Consider the following 21,036-nt stretch of genomic DNA (forward strand, 5'->3'; position numbering starts at 1 on the left):
TCTATCAATAGTATTAAAGTTGATTATGGTCTCATAAGCCTGAAACAGCTACAAATCCACATTAATCATTTAGAATGTGAGTTAGTATTTACATACAATAAATATACACAACACAACACACAGAAGGCTTGGAAATATAAAGTGCAAAATTACAGTCTTGGTGGGAGACTTTAATGACAGCTCAAGATATAAAGAATAAAGAAATATATAAGATAAAGATACAGAGGCTTTGAATGTTAGTATCAATAAGTTGTATTCAATGTGTGTGCGAGCTCAGTCACCTCAGTCGTGTCCAGCTCTTTGCGACCCTATGCACTGTAGCCCACCAGGCTCCTCTGCCCATGGAATTCTCCAGGCAAGAATACTAGAGTGGGTTTCCATGCCCTCCTCCAGGGGATCTTCCCAACCCAGGGACCAAACCAGGGTCTCCTGCATTGCAGGCGAATTCTTTACCATCTGAGCCACCTGGGAAGCCCAAGTTGTAGTCAATAGACATTGAAAATTTATCTTATTATTATTGAATCTTATTACTATAGAATTCTTATAAGAATGGAAGTATTCTAAAAATACAACAGTTGGAAAAGCTGACCATATTCTCATCCACAGAGAAAATCTCAATAACTTCCCAGAAGTAGAACCTTTATAGCACAATGCGTATTATCTCTGACCACAGGTAATAAAACTAGAAATTAATCATAACAGTTAACTAAAAATAAATCCAACTCATTATAAATAAAAAAGAAAACCTCTGTGAAACTTGATGTAAAGAGGAAATGGAAACTTCACTGACAGGCTAGTTATTAACAATGGTGAAAATTCTACATTTCAAAACTTCATGGGACACATTTTCATTTAGGTCAGAAGCAAATAGGAACATTGCCGTCACCACTGTAATTTGTTACTGTTACAGAACTGCTTATCAAGGCAATTAACAAGAAGCAGAGATAAAAGAAGGAGTGCTGGAATCAGGAGGCAGGCACGAGCATTCCTCTATGGGAGCATTTTAAAAAACTTTTTGTCACCCGTGGCAAAATACTCATTTTGCTTCATGACACAGAACACACACACTCACAGAAGAAACAGATGTTGCACCAAACTATGTACAGTGCCTGCTGACATCCCTGTTCTAGGCTGTTTTACGTGGGTTTTTTAAAACACTGGTTTGTGATCCATATTGAATATCACTGTCCTTATGAATCAAGACCAGTGTTTGAAAAACACCACTATGAGGGCACGCGCCTAGGAGTGAATTTCTGGATCGCGCTCCTCTATAGTGGCAATGTTAGGTAATACCTTTGCCATTTTGATTGTATACATGCTTTGCCTTGCAAGCCACTTCAGAAAACATATTCTAAGATAATAGAGTTGCATATACAAGCATCTTTAATATAATATTATTTAGAATATAAAATTAAGAAGCAATTTAAACATTTGGTAATAGAGGTATGTTTCAATTATGGCACATCCAAATAATGAAATGCCATACAGGAATTAAAAGTATGTCATTTGTATTCACTGGCATACTATTTTATGTGAAAAAAAGGCTAGTGAATAGTTGGTAAAGGAATTATCTCATTTTTGTAAATATTTAAAAGATGATTTTGTCTAAGAAAGAGTGGAAGTGAATATAACAAAATATAAGAAAGGGTAAAATTTCAGTGGCTGATTTGGTAGACTTATTCTGGGCTAAACTGAAGTCATTCCGAAGTTCCTTTCCATCCCTTAGTATAAAAAGAAGAAAACTTTCTCAAGTGCCCAGGCTCACTTATGACTAGGAATGGACACGTGACCCACCACTGGCATTGATATCTGCTGAGATGCTTCGAGTGGGAAGCTTTGCTTCCACATAAATAATAAACATGAGGTGCCAGCACTATCTCTTTCCCCCTTTTGCAGTTAGGAATGTAGGTTGTAAGGATATGATCTCTGGACTGGGGGCAGCCATTTTGAAACCATGAGTCAACAAGCATGAAGATAAAAAGTTAATATGCCAATATGGAGCAGAAGGATAGAAAGAGCCTAGGTTTTTCAAAGGACATGTTAAGCTGCTGAACCACATAAAGTACATACTACTTATGTGATACAAAGAAATTCCTATGTGTTTAGCCATTGTACACTGTTGGCTAGGTTTTCTAAAATTTGCACTAAGTAGTTTCTAACTGATACAAAAGGATCATAGTTGACTTTTAAATTTCTATTATTGCTTATTGAATTGAACAAACTTTCCTAAAATAAATACCTGTTATTTTTGTAATAAGAAACCAAAGACATTTTTTAGTTGTAACTTCCAACTTCCTTCCAAAAGACACATTAGGACACAAAAGTTCTAGTATGAATATCCACTTTTTAAAAATTATGAGTAATGCTGATATAAACATTCTTGTACACATTCTTGGATGCACTTAGGTATGCATTTCTGTTGTAATCTGCATAGGAATAGATTTGCTAAATTTGGGATATGCGTATGCTCACCTTTATTATCAGATACTTCCGAAGAGTTTTTCAAAGCTGTCAAATTAATTTGCTCCTCCCAGCATTATATGAGCCTGTGTTTCTCTACCCTTGTCATCACTTGGATGTGTAACTATTAATTTCCATTTAAGAATGACTTTAGTTGTATTCTACTTCATTATATGTTAGTTGTATTCTACTTCATTATATGTTCAGTTCAGTTCAGTTCAGTTCAGTCACTCAGTCGTGTCTGACTCTTTGCGACCCCATGAATCACAGCACACCAGGCCTCCCTGTCCATCACCAACTCCCGGAGTTCACTCAGACTCATGTCCATCGAGTCAGTGATGCCATCCAGCCATCTCATCCTCTGTCATCCCCTTCTCCTCCTGCCCCCAATCCCTCCCAGCATCAGAGTCTTTTCCACTCTGGAAAAGTCAACTGAAAGTCAACTGTTCGCATGAGGTGGCCCAAAGTACTGGAGTTTCAGCTTTAGCATCATTCCTTCCAAAGAAACCCCAGGGCTGATCTCCTTCAGAATGGACTGGTTGGATCTCCCTGCAGTCCAAGGGACTCTCAAGAGTCTTCTCCAACACCACAGTTCAAAGGCATCAATTCTTCATTATATGTAGTATTTTTATTATTCCTCAGTCTAAGATATTTTCCAAATTTCCATACTTACTTCTTTGAACTATGAGTTATTTAGAAGTCTCTGGTTATTTTACAAATGTGTGGATTTAAATTTTTCTATTATCGACCATAATTGCACTGTAGTCAGAGAACACATTCTGTATAATTTCATACAGTTCCAATTTGTTGAGAAATGCCCTATGGCTAACATACGGTCATTTTTGACAATCGTCCCATGTACACTTGGGAGTGATGGGTATTTAGCAGTAGCTGGGTACAGAGTTCTAGTAATATCAATTAGGTAAATATGTTAATTATGTTGTATAAATTTTCTGTATCTTTCTAACCTTTTTCTTTTCTTTTTTTTTTAATCAGTTACTGAGAAACATGTCTTAAAAATCTATCACCATTGTGAATTTACTCATTTCTCCTTTTAGTTTCATCAATGTTTGCTTTATTTATTTTGAGATTGTGTAATTAGGAGCATTAAAATTTAGAATTATTACAACTTCTTGGTAGATTGAACTTTTATATCAACACCAACTGTTGTTTATTTAAAAACAGTCTAAGCTTAAGGTCTGCACTAGCTAATGTTATAGCTGTACCAGCTCTCCTTTGTTGAGTGAGTGTGTGCTGTGTCTTTAAAAAATGCTATCACTTTCAACATTTCTGCATACTTACATTTAATGTAAGTTGTTTTGTTTTACATTTTGGCCGTACTGCACAGCCTCTGGGATCTTAGTTCCCTGACCAGAAGTGGAACCTCTTCCCCCTGCAGTTGAAGCCTGGAGTCTTAGCTGCTGAACCATCAGGGAAGTCCCAATGTACATCTTTTATAAGCAGCATATATTAGTTTTTGTTTTTTAATCCAGTCTGATAATAGTTGTTTTTAATGTAAATTTCTATTAAAGCTTAACAAAAACACATACAGAGTGAATAAATGATAAATATACTGTTGAACAAATTCTGACAAAGTAAATGCAGCTGTGTAGCCAGCACCCAGCCCAGGAAACAGAACATGACCTTCACATACGAGCACTCCTCACGCCCCCTTTTAGTCACTGCCCTTCCAAGTGTAAACACTATTCTAACACTGTAGATTAGCTTTACCTGCTTTTGAACTTTATATAAATAGACTCCTTCAGAGTAATTGGAGTATTTAATGAAATATTAGTTAAAAAAAAAACAACTTCTACATGTAATGGACTTAAGGAAATTTTTGTGTTTAAATCAGCCACCCAAATACATGTCTTGAATTCATGATGCATTTGATAGCTTTTGTCTCCTTTCTTAATTCCTTTCAGATTATGTATGTACGATTATTATTGTTCAATTTTCTCTCCTCTATTACCATGTATTTATATATTTTAATTAACCTCTATCTGGCATCGTGCCCTAAAGATTTTTTTTAATTGAAATATTGGTTTATTGAAATATAAATTTGTACTCCCATAACTTTCCAGGCAATGCAGAGACATTTGAACACTTCAACTCTGAATTTTACATTTATCCCACCTTCTACGCTTCTCATGCCATGTATTTTAATTCCTTATGAATTTTTAATCTAAAAATTATTACAAAATATTGCTATTATTATTAACTTATCTTTTTCTACACACTTACTCTTTCTGTGGCTCTTCATTCCTTCCTCCACCTCTGCACTTCCATTCGTGATCATTTTTCTTCTGCCTAAAGAGTTTTGCCTTTCCTCTACTCTAAACCTGCTGGCAATAAGTTCTCTCAGTTCTCTGTCTCTAGAAAAAAAAATCATTATTTTGCCTCCATTTCTGAAGGATATTTTTCACTGAATACAGAGGAATGTTTTCCTTCCATCGCTTTGGGAGTATCATTGCATTGTCTTTCTGGATTCAACGTTTCTTTTGTAAAGTCGGCTGTCAGTCCTATCCATGCCTCTTTGCACAATTTTATGCTGCTGCTGTGAGGATTTTCTCATCGTCTGAGGAGTCAGCAGTTCTCATAGCCACGGTGTTCTCTCCTGGGTTTCACAGCACTTCTTGAGTCTGTGACTCCGTATTTTGGAAAGTTCTCAAACATCATCTCTCAAATGTCACTTGTGTCTTATCCTCTCTCTCCAACCCTTCCTCATGCGGCCTTTTCACAATGTCCCGTACGTCTTGAACATTCTTTCCTGCCTTTTTTCATCCTGTTGCCTATTTAAGCTGGAGCACTGTCTTCAGCTCTAGAATTCACTTTTTTAAAAAAGGTTCTAGTTTACTAGTACAAGTCTCCATTTCATCACTTAGTTCTTTTATCACACCTCTCTTTAGGTCATCTGGTATCTGGATCAGTGGGTTTGAGTCTATTGTCTACTGTGTTTCTCTTGATTTTTCAGTCAAGATTGGTCTATTTATTTCCCCTGTGTTTTCAGTTGGGCCTTGTTTTCCCATATTCTGTTTTTTTTTTTTTTAATAGCTGAATGCTCTCTATTGTATATGGAAAATTGTAGCTATCATTTGACACTCTGTATGTTATTAACTTCTTCTGGAAAGCATATGCTTTTGTTTATCATGGGCATGTAGACTACAGGCAGACCATCTTAACCCAGAGTGAATTTACTTTTTAAACTATTTATTTATTTGTCTGCACCGGGTCTTACTTGCAGCACATGGGATCTTTCATCTGCGGCATGTGGGATGTAGTCCCCTGAGCAGGGATGGAATCCAGGCCCCCTGCACTGGGAGGGCTGAGTCTATACTAGGGAACCACTGTGGAGGTCCCAACCCAGAGAGAATTTAGTCAGAGATGAAGATGATTTGATTTTCCAGTAGTCATATATGGATGTGAGAGTTGGACTATAAAGAAAGCTGAGCACCGAAGAACTGATGCTTTTGAACTGTGGTGTTGGAGAAGACTCTTGAGAGTCCCTTGGACTGCAAGGAGATCCAACCAGTCCATCTTAAAGGAAATCAGTCCTGAATGTTCACTGGAAGGACTGAGGCTGAAGCTGAAACTCCAATACTTTGGTCACCTGATGCGAAGAGCTGACTCATTTGAAAAGACACTGATGTTGGGAAAGATTGAAGGTGAGAGGAGAAAGGGATGACAGAGGATGAGACGGTTGGATGGCATCACTGACTCAATGGACATGAGTTTGAGTAAACTGTGGGAGTTGGTGATGGACAGAGAGGCCTGGTGTGTTTCAGTCCATGGGGTCGCAAAGAGTCAGACAAGACTGAGAGACTGAACTGAACTGAAGATGACATGAAGTTCAGCTTGGGCTTTATGAGGGCTTCAGTCATCCAGAGGTCGTCACCCCTTGTCTGCTTCTGCTGCTGCTGCTGCTAAGTTGCTTCAGTTGTGTCCGACTCTGTGTGACCCCATAGACGGCAGCCCACAGGCTCCCCTGTCCCTGGGATTCTCCAGGCAAGAACACTGGAGTGGGTTGCCATTTCCTTCTCCAATGCATGAAAGTGAAAAGTGAAAGTGAAGTCGCTCAGTCGTGTCCAACTCTTAGCGACCCCATGGACTGCAGCCCACCAGGCTCCTCTGTCCATGGGATTTTCCAGGCAAGAGTACTGGAGTGGGGTGCCATTGCCTTCTCTGTGTCTGCTTCTAGTTCATTCTTACTCCAAGCATATTGTCTGTTATTGTCACAACTGAAAGTCTAGGATGTTTTCTATGTCTCGTCTCCATGATGACCCGTGAATCCCAATCTTTGTCATTTCCCCCACGCTGAGATCCTGTTAAAATCTCAGGTTAGTGTCCTAGTCTCTCAGGGGCTACTTTTGAGGTCAGTGTTTGAATGGAGGAGAAATATGGTGCCAATTGTCAGATACACCCAGTTCTCTAGATCTTGGTCTGTGTCTGATGCATTACTTCCCCCCCAACACACACAACCCAGCAGCATTTTCAGTTGTTGCTGAAGAGTTGTTTCAAAGGATCTTTGCCTGCCATTGTACCAAGTGGAATCCCAAATTTCAATAAATGATTTTTAAAAATAAAAAGTTAACAATTTCATTGGAAACACATCTCATAATGAAAGGAATGGGATCTTTTAAAAATCAGTTTGTATACCCACAGATGAATATGATGGATCTGTAGAATCAGACAAGTTTAGAATTGACTCTATTCCTATTTGTTAAGTCTAAGTGCTAAGAAAGTAGTTTACATAAATAAGTAGATGGAAATAGAAATAGTCTGTCATTTAATTCTTTGAACTGCTTCTTTGAATGCTAACATTCACACAGTGATCTATCATCATAAATTTTTAAATACTGCTTCAGCTGACAATTCAATTAAGTTTTTCTTAAATAATTTAAAAGACAGCATTGGAAATTACTTGGTTTTTTTTTAGGTTTTGTTGTTTTATCACTCACTGCATGCATTCCTTTCTATACACCTACTCCAATATTTTGAACTGTTCCTTTGTTTGGGCCTGGAGGCTTTTAAATACTAGGGCAATGCACCTTAGTAAGGTTCTTGATCACCAAGGGGTACCCCTTTCTTATATAAAGTGGGAAAGGGACACATTTTTAATCAGAACAGACTTTGCACTATATATGAAAGGTGATGATCTTCAGAGAGATTCCTTTAATGGTGCTCTTGGAAATCCTTACAGTTTGAAGACCCCTGAACCAGGAAAACAGGCAGCAGTACTGCTACTCTAGGGGAGCTTCAGAAAGCAGCAGGGTTTAGAGTGTCATGGGGAGCTGGAGGTAAGATGTGATGGATGGCTGTCATTTATTCTCAGGCTTGTCCCCCAGCTGAAGCTCTAGCAGCCAAGCAGAGAGAGGGAAAACCTTCACTGCAGAGAAAACCAAGCATTATTGCTCACTGTCTCTGCAGATAAGCAGAAAGCCAGATGATGGAGTGAGAGGATTGTGTCTCAACTCAGCAGAGATGCCCTGAATGCAAGTCCTGTGGGAACAGTTAATTTGGATAGAACCTATATACCTCCACATGGATCCGGGAAGGGAGAGCCCAGTCCCCAAGTACACAGAAACGGGGGCCAGTGCAATCCTTCTGTGCCCTCTGTCCTGAACGGTCTCTCCCGGGTGGAATCTCAAAAGGCAAACCAGTCACTAGACCTCTATTACTGAAAGCCCAAAATGAATAAATAACTGGCAAAGTAAACAGCCAGCCAGCAAAGACAGCCACAGTGCAGTGAAACATGGAATTAGTGAGTGGTAGTTTCGGAGAGGGCAGGGCTCATTATTCCTGGGAGAATTTGTGTGGGGGCTTGGTTTTATTTTCCTTAGTCTTTATCTGATGGAAATCAGTGCATCGGAGGGGCTGTGTTGCGTGGATCCCATGAGCTGTTTCTCTGGTCAGGAGTCTGTGGGCCCCTCTCTGGATCCACCACGGGCTCAGTCTGTGGGCCTGGGCGCCCTGCGGCTGCTTCCAGAACATTTTCATGGCCTCCCCAGGAGCGTGAGTCTGGTCAACTGAGGGCCTTTAGGTCACCCTAGCCGTGCCTGAGGAAAGCAGGGATTCCTGAATCTCTGCACAGGAGTCTATGGGGAAACAAGGGCAGTGGCCTGGCTCTAGAAGTTTCAAAGACGAGCCGGGAACTTGGCAGGAAGCGTCTGGCAGGCCTTGGCTTTGCTGCATCTTGTTTCTTCGTGGTTCCCAGGGAACTTGGAAGGGAACTGCCCTTAATTAGGGCTCATTGTCTAGGTCCTCATCTTATCTTTGTCAGAAGTCTGTTTTCCCACCTCAGCAACCCAATAAAAATATCCTGAGCTGAAAATAAAGAGTTAGACGGAACTTAAAAGACAACCCAAGAGAACCACTAATCCCATGCACCTTTATGCAAACAAGAAAAAAAAATTAAGGCTTTCTTCTTCAAAACACTTAACTTCCATCCACTGGAAAATTATTTTAATATATCCTAGCAACACTTGACTCTCATGGGCCAAAATACTGTCAAAATAAACATGGGAATCTGTGATGGTGACAGTGTCAGCCATGCTCCCAAGGATGCAGCATCCGAACACAAGGAACAGCCCTTCACAGCAGCCTCACGTCAACCCTTTCTATTTTACAGCTGAGAAAGCAACAGCCTCAGATGGAAGAGGTGACTGCCTCAAGGTCTCCTTGCCGTTTACTAATCCACTTCCTGGCTCTGATACTTTTCCGCTGTTTTCCTGAATAATGCTTGCTTCCTGGCAGCTCCCTCCAAGGACCACCAAGCTGAGCCCGTGAAAATCACGCCTCTCCAAACTTCCTAGAACAGAGGTCTCACCTTCTAAGTGCCGCTCGGCTTGCCAACTCTGATGGGTCTTGTAACAATAACCCCTGCGAGCTGCATTTTGTGCAGGTGTACGGTCGCTGAATACGTGTCTCTGGAGAGCTTATTAAAATAGCTAAGCCAATTAGCTCTCTTAGACACATGTAACCTTTTCCAGGGAGACACATCGGAGGCACAGGAGCTTGTGGGGACAAGTCCTTGGGGGAAGCTCGGCCTTTGATCTCAGAGACCCTTTCCTGGGTCTGCCTGGCCCACAGGGCTGGGAGGACTCTTCTGATCTGGGGACCCTGGGGCTGGGGGGACTGGCCTGGGCACAAGGTGCCATAAGGGCTGGCCCGTGATCAAGGGCAGAGAGCTGAGATGAGAAGCACCCATCCAATAGAGAGGATTGTGGAAACTCCACTGAGAATGACTCACTGGGCATAAGAGGTGACTGATAGGAACCCAAGGGCGGGGGCAGCATGTGCCTAACCCTGGCTGGGCAGCTGCTTTTGGAAGGCAGTGAGGAAACTTCAGCAAGGCATTGTGAGGCCCAAAGTGGGTTGCAATCTCTGCCTCTGGGAGTCCGATGGGAAAGTCTCTGTCCCGGGTCAGGGATCACACTTCTCCCCAGCAGACCTAGGTGGGGCGTGAGGGACTCCCCCGGCGCCCCCCTCATACCAGCCACGAGCAGCTTCTTTGGGCCTCAGGCACATGATTCAAGATCATGGAAATCTTGCAAATGACTGCATGATCACAATGATGTCATGCTCCCCCCGGGGGCGGAGGGGGAAGGCGTCTTGACTGCTGCACACGGGGTGTCCCTACCAGAGCCTCCTCCCTGAACAGTGGTTTCCTGGTATTTGGATCCGAGAAGGCTTCCCTGGTGGCTCATATGGTAAAGGAAGGAACTTGGGGGGACACGTTTCAGTCTCCAGCAGCGTCTGTATCCTTATCTGGAGTGTCAGCTGCTGATCACAATTACCCATTTCAGACTTTGTCTGTGTGGTCAGTCGTTCAACTGTGTCCAGTGCTTTGTGACCCCATGGACTGTAGCCTGTCAGGCTCCTCTGTTCATGGGATTCCCAGGCAAGAGTTCTGGAGTGGGTTGCCATTTCCTTCTCCAGGGGCTCTTCCTCACCAAGGGATCAAACCTGTATCTCTTGCATCTCCTGCATTGGCAAAAAAAATAAACAAACTTCCATTAGGCTAAATCTCTGAGACTCTGGGGCTCATCTGTTTCTTCGGCTGATACTAATCTAACTAATACTCCTTGTTCCTTGAACTCAAGTTGCTTTACCTACTAAAACCTAAGTCCCTGGATGTTAAGATCTGGCCATTTCCAGTTTCTGAGCTCTTGGCTCCTGCCTTAGTCTCTCAGCTGCAACCTTGTCCTATTCTCTGTAGTTCCATGAACACAATGTGCCCAGGCCTGCTCCTCTTTGAACCTTAGCACATGTTCCTTTCTTATGCCTAAGATGCTCCTAGAAACCTGTCCACATTCGCATCCAGTACCACGTCTGCTGTAGTCACAGCATCATCCACGGTGGGGGCTGACTGCAGACTCCTTGTCTGCCTTGAGACCTGAGATGTGCTTGTTTGTCATCAGAATATACCAACTCCTAGCAGGAGTCAGTCAGAGAAGGCAATGGCACCCCACTCTAGTACTCTTGCCTGGAAAATCCCATGGACGGAGGAGCCTGGTAGGCTGAGATCCATGGGGTCGCTAAGAGTTGGACACGACTGAGCATCTTCACTTTCACTTTTCACTTTCATGAATTGGAGGAGGAAATGGCAACCCAGTCCAGTGTTCTTGCCTGGAGAATCCCAGGGATGGGGGAGCCTGGTGGGCTGCCATCTCTGGGGTTGCACAGAGTTGGACATGACTGATGTGACTTAGCAGCAGCAGCAGCAGCAGGAGTCAGTGGATTCACTAACCAGAACAAAAAAGGTGTTTTTTTCCCCCCGTTTAATTGAAAAGTGTGGAAAAAAAATCATGACAAATTTTATTCTTTGTACATTTTGTTTCCTTCAAAAACCAGTATGAGATGAGGTACAATGATCACTGTCACTATACAAGCCCAGACTCTCCTTCAATAGAGGGAAATTAAACAATACTGTGGGGTTATTATTATGAACCCTTCTTGATACTACACTGAAATTAAACAGCTACAGAGTTTGGAGCTGGCCAGTGATGCTGCAGATAATAAATCCAGATGCTGTCTTTGCCACCCCCACCGTGCCCCTTGGCAGGGAACCTAGGGATGGCCACTCTCTCCGGGAACCTTTTCTTTCCTCTCATCTCTGCAGCAAGTGGGGCCAACAGATTTCAGCTGGCCTGCTCTCCAGTGGGCCCTCCCCTGCCCCTGGGGTGACGTCAGGCTGCTCATCACATACATTCAAAGGGTGATGTCACTCTCCTTCGTTGTACTTTTCATGGCTCTTCTGTCTTTCCTCCTGCTTCTGGAGCAACCCCTTTGCTTCCTCTGCAGCCTCACTCGCCCCATCTGATCCTCGAGCGCCAGCTTCCTCCAGGCCTGGGACCCTCTCCTCTCTGCTTGTCACCTCTCCCCTGGCTGACCTTCCCCGCCACAGCTTCATCACCTGAGGTCCTCCCTGTACCACCTCCATGTGTCTCCAGCTCCCCTCTCTGAGCTCTGGGCCTGTGACTTGACAGGGTCAACTCAGACATTCCTCTGCCTCCACACCACTCCTCTTTCAATTCCCAGGTTAGGCAAAGACTCACCCTCCCTCTGTACCAATCTGTAAGCCAGAAACCAAGTGTCCGGCTGGTCGCTGCTCAACCCCTCCATCCCAGATCCAGTGCGTCACCAGGTCCTGGTGATTTTAACCCCTAAGTGTGTCCCCAAGCCCCTCGTTTCTCCCCACCTCTGCTACCCTCATCCACTCTGTTCTCACCTCTCTCCTAGGTCCGTGCAAGACCTTCCTGGTAGGCTGGCCGCCCTTCGTCCACCCCCTCCGGATGCCTATGTTCCCTGCTCCAAGGCCCTGCCAGAGTTCTCTTATCAAATTCACATACTATACTGTCCCCTCCTTCCTTAAGACCTTCCAGTGACTTCTAGTTTCTCTCAGGATAAGAATACATTTTTCAGTTGGCCCATGCAAGGAGCCCGGCCTGACCTCAGCTTCTTTCCACCCCACCCACACCCCGTCGATCCTCCTCTCTTGGTTTTTTGAAACTTCCGAGCTCCTCTCATCCCTTAACACGTGTCATCTGCTCAGATCGGATGCTCCTTCTACCACTACCCTCCCACCATGCCCTCAGGTGTTAACGTACATCGCCCTCTAGGGTGAAACCAGATCCCCTATTAGATGAGATCATAAGGCAATCGACTTTTCGTCACTATACTTTAAAGAAGTGGACTTTTCATTTATCCGGGCAAGTATTAGATTATCATCTGTCTCCTGGACTGGATGGATGGTACATTCCCTGGGGGAGGGGGGCAGAGGCAGGGAGAGCCTGTATCTGGTTTTGCTCACGGCTGTCTCCTGAGAGCTTATTACGGGCCCTGAGTCACACCCTTGTAAGATGTTTTATGAAGAAGCAGATTTGCCATGATTCATGAAGAATGGGAGTACGTCCCTGGGTTTCTCTTTAGGGCTTTCCAATGACTATAATGGACGTTGCTGAGAAACCTTGGCTGAGACACCATCCTGTGAGAGGAGCCTGGCTGTGGCTGAACAGCTCTGAAGGCTCAGGAGAGCTGGGGGAGCAGTCCGAAGCAGGCAGCACTCCAGAGCGACACCACCCTCCCCAGTCTCTCTGCTGCGGGACTGGCTGAGCCTCGAAAGGAGGCTTTCAAAGATCAATCGTGTCTCTGAGACAACCGCTGACTTGAAATGCTAATGTGTCACCTTTTCCTTGCTGATGCAGACAGACCACGGCAGCAGTGGCACAGACCTGAACCCCAGGTACCAACAAACAAAGCAAAGCATCCCAGGTGCGCTCAACCCAGAGTTGTTGTTCAGTCACCAAGCCGTGTCCGAATCTTTGTGACCCCATGGACTGCAGCACACCAGGCTTCCCTGTCCTTCACTGTCTCCCTGAGTTTGCTCCAACTCGTGTCTGTTGAGTCAGTGATGCCATCCAGAGACTCTCAGAAAATTCTGACCCAAGCGTACTCTTGGCAGACAACATGAATCAGAGGGTTAGGGGGGCTGTTATTGATACTTTGATGAGTTTTTAAGACATGTTTCTCTCACATTGGGAAAAAAAACCCAAATCTCCTAGATATTATAGATGTATATATGTTGTCATGTCAAAGACCATCTGGTATTTCTCATCACTACATTCTCTTGTATTTATGAGCGCTGAATTGTGAGTATAGTATGTATGTGTTTGTTTTTCTAGCAAAAAAAACAACAACAACAACTCAAAAAACAAAGAACATAGTTTTGATCAGTTTCCTAAAGAGATCTTGATTTATAAGTGTAGGTAACTGAAAATTACTTACTGACTAAAGCCTCTTTGGGTCCTAAAATTGCAACCACCTTAAAGATCAATGCCAAACTGGCAGCGTTACTGGAAAATTTAGTGAAAATCTGGGTCCCTGTGTTTGAATGTTTGAAAAAAAAATCCAGCCTTTAATCCATATGTTTGGAGTCACATATAGATAGAATCCAAGAACTTACACATTAGCATGATTGATGCTGGGCTCCTAGACTGCCCCCAGCCTAAGTTGATTCATCTAAGTTTGGCCAAGGGAAAGCTGTCAGGGACGTAGCATGGTGGGGCAGGGCAAGATGCTGTGAACAGTCCGCAAGTCCTGATCAGTAGCCAGGAAGTGTCTCCTCACTTATCCAGACTAAATCAACTTGATTTTAATAACCCAAACTGGACTGGGAAGCTTCCTTGGTGGCTCAGACAGTAAAGAATCTATCTGCAATGTGGGAGGCCTGGGTTTGATCCCTGGGTTGGGAAGATCCCCTGGAGGAGGGCATGGCAACCCACTCCAGTATTCTTGCCTGGAGAATCCTCATGGACAGAGGAGCCTAGTGGGCTACAGTCCATGGGGTCACAAAGAGTCAGACACGACTGAGTGACTGAGCAGGCACAAAATGGACTGGAGCTGGGTCACATACCCACCTGTTAACTCCCCACCCAGCCCACCTCTGGGAGGCAGGGGAGGAGAAGCCGGTTGGAAACGTGTCTTTCCCCACATAAGGTGTCTTATTTGTCTCAACACCTGCACAGGATAGAGGCCATATCCACACTCAACACCATCCCCAGCTGTATGAACATTTGCCCCCAGTTCTTCCTGACTGCTTGGTGTTATGGAGTTAGTGCTGCAAAATCATGACTGAAGATGTAAACTCAGAGTCTTCAGATGCTTGCTCCAGGAGTTTTAACCACAGACTCCTAAAAGGCTGCTGATTTTGTTCCTTTGGGGAGGTTTCATCAGAGTCATGAGAATAAACTTAAAAACTTCTGCCATTGTGTGAAGTAACCTCAGTTGTACACAGAGCTCAGATTCTATCTCCATGCAATGGTTTACTTACCCTCTATCCCCCCATGTCACCTCCTCTCCTCAGGGCATCCTTCTCCTTGGTTTGGTCTCCATCTGAAGTAAATATTGGAGATTGTTCTTTTCCCCCACTCAATAAAACCCCCTGGACTTCGAACCAGAGGTATGGAACAGGAATAAAGTTAGGGGATGATACACCCTCAACTCATCCTTCACAGAGCACTCCTAGATCCTGGCTGATCTGGGATCTAGGAGTGCTCTGATCAGGGTCAAATACTTCCCTCCAAGTATTTGATTTAGGGCCTGGAATCATTTCCTGAGGGGATCATCTCCCTGCTGCACAGCTCCATGGCACCACTGGGTGGGGAAATAAAGGCTCTGTTTACAATATTAAATTTCTCAAGACTTGAGGTGGGGTCCTTTGGACTCTTCACCAGTGATCAATTTTTCAGTCTGCCGCTTTATCTACCTGACAGGAAGACTTGAACTCCTGCCATTTCTAAATTGCACTTCTAAATATTGACTTCATGGCGAGACTCGAAGTGTCATAACACAGCTCACTGGAGCAACGAAGATTTCCCAGGCCTCGTCAAGAGGTCTGTACAATGTCCAGTGGGAAGTGGAGAGGGGAGAGGAGGATTTGAGAAGAAAAAACCAAGTCACATTTGGAAGAAACGCCACTGCACTCTGCTTAATCTTGCAGAGACCAAGGACCACATCGGGCCAGGCGCTGTGTCTGGAGGGGGCTGAGGCGGGAAGGGAAAGGACAGCAGGGGCAGTTAATGCCTCGGCAGTCAGCCAGTAAGAACGGAGGGACTGGAGCACACCGGACGTGGGCTGGGCGGCAGGGCCTTCAGAGCCAGCGGGTTCTCAAGGAATCTGAATTTGTGGATCCAATTTACAAGGACTAGATGGTGTCTAAGAAGCCAGAGACTTTTCATCCAATTTCTGTCAAGACTTCCACACAGCCAGACAGTTAGCTCATCTTTGTTTGGAGGAAACTCTAGGAGGTTATCTTTCTTAGCTTCTGCCCTCCTGACAGGTAACACCTTAAACTGACCTCAAGGTGTATTTGTCATGTCACATTAGCTGGGACTCAGAGAAAGTGACTGGCTTTTTTTGCCCTTCAGGAGCCATTTTGGAGATGCAGCAAGATACTTTACATGCAAACTAGCGTCAAGACTTTGTAGCTACTCGGTGATATATAAATTCAAATTGTTGATTATGGTTATGGAGCCAGGTGCCCCAAGGTGAGATCAAGAGCGATGCTCTGTAATAAGGCAGAGAGAAGTCTGAAATATGGCAACTGTCTCCTTTAGGGTCTTCCCCCGCCTTTCCGCGAGCATCGGCATCCAAAGCCACCCAAAAGGTCATGGGAGAGGGGGAACATAGGCAGATGAAGCATGTGGGGAGAGGGGAGGAGATTCCGGGGGAGGTCCTCTTCAAGGCAGGAAGAACTCAAGTTCTAAGACATGGAAAGTTAAATTAACCTGATACCGTGGAAGGTGACCCCTATAGCATTGGGGCAATATTCATCTTGATGGTCTGTTCTGAGATGGTCCCTAAGACAGTGCAATCCGTCTGTGCCTCTCCTGGGCCTATGCACCAGGATCCTTGTGCTTTTCGATGCCGATTACTGAGAATGACCTCAAAATGTAGCAGCGTTTTGCTCCGGACCTCATCACATTGTGCTCAACCTGAGCTTGCCTCCTCTCGGAGTCTGATTAGCTTGGCTGAGGCACCCACTTGTTTTCTTAATCTTACGTCCAACTGTTTGAAAAATGGAGCCTCCATTTAAGGTGATGGCATCTTCTAAACCCTACCCTTGCTTGAAAGCTTCTTCTCACGTCAGCCAAGGTAGCCATTAGGGACCAAACCCCAGGTGTCTCCTGAAGCAACTCTAATACTCCCCTAACTCTTCATCTGCCAGCAGGACTGGTCTATCTGTTAACTGCTGGGAGGTGAAGTAGCAGATATGATATGAAAGCCGCCCTGGTCGTCCCAGGCTCACCTGTGGACACTACTCACTGCTCGGTGGCGGCTTTAGACCACTTGCCACAGAATGGCAGGTCGCCCTGTTCTCCATCTGTCTGTGTTCCACGCTCCTCCTCCAGGAGCTGGCATGGCCTTGAATGCCCTGAACCACTCTCCATGGGACCGCCGCCAACCAGCATCCTCCAAACTCCTGCTCAAGGCCCACGTCCTCGATGTGGGCCACCTGTGACTCAGCCTGGGCTTACTCACCCTTCTCTCCAGGCTCCCGAATTCCCCCAGAACCTGCCACGCTCTCACCATTTCATCAGGCTGCTTTGCCACCAGCCCAGCCCAGCGAAATCCCTCCAGCAGCTTCTCCGCTTGTATCCCTTCATTTCTTCTAGGCCTCCCCCATCTCTCCTTCCACAAGAACAATCATCTAGGATTGCACCATGAAGCAACAGGAAAAAGTGTCTGCAGCCACGTGTGTGGCAAAGTCAAACTGCCCACTTGCCTAGCAACACGTCCCATCAATGGAAAGACAGAGGTGAGTTGATTATTTCGTTGTCATGGAATCCTGTCATCCTTAATGACAGAGTTTTGGCTGACAAAATGAGAGCCTCCTGGACTTCCCTGGCGGTCCAGTGGTTCAGACTCTGCGCTTCCACCACAGGGAGCACAGGTTCGATCCCTGGTTGGGGAAACTAAGATCCCACACGCCATGTGGCGCAGCCAAAAAATAGAACAAAAGAAAAAGATGAGAGATGCTGAAGCCTCCTTTCGGCCTCCAAGACAGTCTGCTGCTGCTGCTGCTGCTGCTAAGTCGCTTCAGTCGTGTCCGACTCTGTGCGACCCCAGAGACGGCAACCCACCAGGCTCCCCCGTCCCTGGGATTCTCCAGGCAAGAACACTGGAGTGGGTTGCCATTTCCTTCTCCAGTGCATAAAAGTGAAAAAATAAAGTGAAGTCACTCAGTCGTGTCCGACTCTTAGTGACCCCATGGACTGCAGCCCACCAGGCCCCTCCGTCCATGGGATTTTCCAGGCAAGAGTACTGGAGTGGGGTGCCATTGCCTTCTCTGCCAGGACAGTCTACATGACTGCTTATCTCCCTCATTGAAGTAAGTTAAGTCCTTCAGTTTCTCACTGACCTACGATCTGCAGGCAGACTATTAATACAGAGGCTTCATTTAATGCACAACCAAAAAGTTGCAAGAGCTTTGAACTCTCTTTTCAGTATTGTAGGAGATCTCAAAATCTATAGAACTGGTACTCTAAATTCTTCTGTAAAGCAAATAAGCACCCTATTACTTATCTCTCCTGGGTGCCCAAACTTTTGCCCATGAAAATGCATGCTATACTGCAGAAATATTGCTGAACCAAGGATGGTAAGAGATGGCATAGTGTCTGGTCTGATGCTACTGTTCAAACCAAAATATAAAGGAGAGTTCCCTGGTGCTTAAGAATCTGCCTGCCAATGCTGGGGACACAGGTTTGATCCCTGATCTGGGAACTAAGATCCCACATGCCACAGGGCAACAAAATATAGAGGAACACTTCCATAAGCCATTTTTTGAACAAAGATCCCACTTTTCCAAAGCCTGGCTTGGTCTTCAAACACATCTACATGCAGCAAAATATAAAGGAACACTTCCATAAGGTGTTTTTTGAACAAAGATCCCAGTTTTTCAAACCCTGGCTTGGTCTTTAAACACCTCCCCGTGCATGCTTGTCCTCAGAGATGTCACTGTACTTTGAGGTTTGGGAGGCTGGAGTGGCCTGGAAGTCAGCACACTCACCTGGCCAGTAGTACATGTAGACCTTCCTCTTGGCCTTGGTCAGAGTGACCCACAGAGGTTCTGATCCGTTCCACCAAAGGGGCAACCGGCTGTCTCTGTTGATACCTAAGTCAAATGACTTGTTGGTGTCGGGGTCCCACATGTAGTTCCCGGTCATCTGATGGACCTCACAGTGGCGACCTGCATGAACGAAGACACAAGGCTGTCGGTTTATTGCTCTGGTGTTTTTACATGTCATCTTTATTTTCTGAATTTATAAGCCATTCACGCTCATTTAGGGAGCAGAGAACAGCATACATTCTTGGTTTTTTATAATTATTTTTTTTTAAATCATAGATGTTTCTTTTCTCTTAGATTATACCATAAAAGCAAACAACCCAGTAAGAAGTCCAATACTGATTGACGATGGGCCATCTCAAGTGAAAGTAATTGGCCAAGTCTGAAGCTATTTTAAGTTAAACTGAGACCATCGTGTGTAAAACCTGACCCATTGCTCGTGGCTCGACGTCTAGAAAAGAATCAGTGTGCACACTGTAGATTCCCGTGGGCTTGGGTTATGTTCTCAGCCCAGAGTTCTCTCCAAAGCCTTTCCAAGCCCTCCTCCCACCGGATCACGAATCCAGACGCCATGGAGTTTGTTCCCATTTTTCCCGGATAAAGAGGAGTTATCGCTTCAAGTGCCGAATGATGACAGAACCCCTGATGTTTGGAACAGAATGGTGAAAAACAGACTCCGCTTTGAAAAACAAAGCAAGAAAACAGCCCTCCCAGTGGAGTGTGGCATAGACACGAGAGGAGCCTCTGTTGGGTGCAGAAGTGAAAGACACAGCGCTTGGACTCATTTGAAACATGAGGCTTAAATTATTTATTTTGGAGCAATCTGTTACATCTTTAAAGTAAAAATAACACAAACATTGGCGAGTGCATCAAAAATTGCTGCGATTTTAGTGAGCATCATTTGGCACCGGGATGAAACATGCTTCATCGAGCTCACTGACGATGCTTCATCAAAGTGGCTTTTTTGTTCCCTTGTTTGTTTGCTGTTGTTCTTTCTTTTTGCCAGCGCCTACTCCTCAACACCCACACTTTACTTTTAATCAAACCAGGAGAAACCATAAAATATAATTTTGAAAATTTGTAGACTCAAAATATCCCAAAGTAAAAACCTTTTATTTCATCATAGAAGCTCAGGCGTTCCACAAGTGATGTTTTCAATTTAAAGCCCAGAGAGCCAAACACAATTATTTTTGCCCAAAACTATAGAGTTAGTTTTTCCACCCTGACCAAAGCTTTCACATGTGAATTGACAGAATTAACAAATAAATAAAAACTTTGAGCAAATTATCCAATGACTAAAGAACTTCTTCATTTCATTTATTCCTCCAACTAACATTTATTAAATGCTCCTATGGACTGTACATTGTGATAGATGTAGAGATTCACATTTGAATAAATGTGGTCCCCATACTCAAGAACCTTGTTATGAGTGTTGCTGTTTAGTTGCTAAGTTGTGTTCGACTCTTTGCTCCCCCGTGGACTGTAGCCCTCCAGGCTCCTCCGTCCATGGGATTAGCCAGGCAAGAATACTGGAGTGAGTTGCCATTTCCTTCCCCAGAGGATCTTCCCCACCCAGGGCTTGAACCCACGTCTCCTGCACTGGCAACTGGATTCTTTACTGCTGAACCACCAGGGAAGCCCTGGTGTTGTACAGCGTTGGCCAAAAAGTTCGAATAGTAGGGAGAGGGGTGTGTGTGTGTGCGTGCGTGCAGCAGTCTCTACTTTTAATTGGAACTGTTTCGATTACTCTAGAAGAAATGCATGAAACCCAGATGAAAGCAGGGGCTAATATGATTCAGTTTTGAAAATGTGCTGTATTCAGAGAAGCATGAAGCAATTAAAACAAAAATTTTTTTAAGTATTTACAACTTCTGTCCTTTACTTGTATGTCTCAGAAACCCTACAATATCATTTGATGAAATTTCCCTCTTCTTTTCAACACTCACATTCAACCCTCTAGACCCAAAGTTTACAGGCTTTCTCACTATCCTTTGCTCTTTCCCTCATGGGTGAAAAGTGATGGCCTCCCCTAGACTGTAGAGCTGTGATGTGACTGGATTATGGGGGGTGTGTGTGTGTGTGTGCACATGTATGTGTGAGAGAGGGAGGCAGAGAGAGAATATTCTCCTGGAGAATTTCTGCTAAACTAAATTCTCTACCTCTCCCCCTTGTATTTTTTAAATACCCATAAGGCCTCACTGAGAGCTAGGATCTGTGTGTGCAGCTAACACACAGCTCTACCATATTTTCACATTTCAGATGATGAGGTCTTCTTTCCCGTGGTCATCTGGGTCTCTTCACTTTTTCCCTAAAGGGTCTTTGGTTCTCAACAATAGGTAGGACCTAGCATTAGCTTTTGTATCTTCTTTCCATACCAATTGGTCATGGTGCCTGTAGACTCCGGTGAACCTCAGAGACCTTGATTACGGCCCTCTCCAGGGGAGTGCCTT

At 44.5% G+C, this 21,036-nt stretch overlaps 1 protein-coding gene across 8 annotated transcripts in view; it reads right to left on the reverse strand.

Annotated features, from left to right (window-relative positions):
- Positions 1–21,036, reverse strand: part of ENPP6 (ectonucleotide pyrophosphatase/phosphodiesterase 6) — a 137,121-nt gene that overhangs the window by 31,151 nt on the left and 84,934 nt on the right. For all 8 annotated transcript variants that reach the window (XM_059882326.1, XM_024986330.2, XM_005226006.5 and 5 more), the window contains one exon: positions 18,530–18,709. In XM_059882326.1, coding sequence (XP_059738309.1) covers positions 18,530–18,686 — 157 coding nt within the window. In that variant the 5' untranslated portion in view covers positions 18,687–18,709. The remainder of the gene's footprint in view (positions 1–18,529; positions 18,710–21,036) is intronic.

Source organism: Bos taurus, chromosome 27 (assembly GCF_002263795.3).
Source record: "Bos taurus isolate L1 Dominette 01449 registration number 42190680 breed Hereford chromosome 27, ARS-UCD2.0, whole genome shotgun sequence".
Classification (NCBI taxonomy): Eukaryota; Metazoa; Chordata; class Mammalia; order Artiodactyla; family Bovidae; genus Bos; species Bos taurus.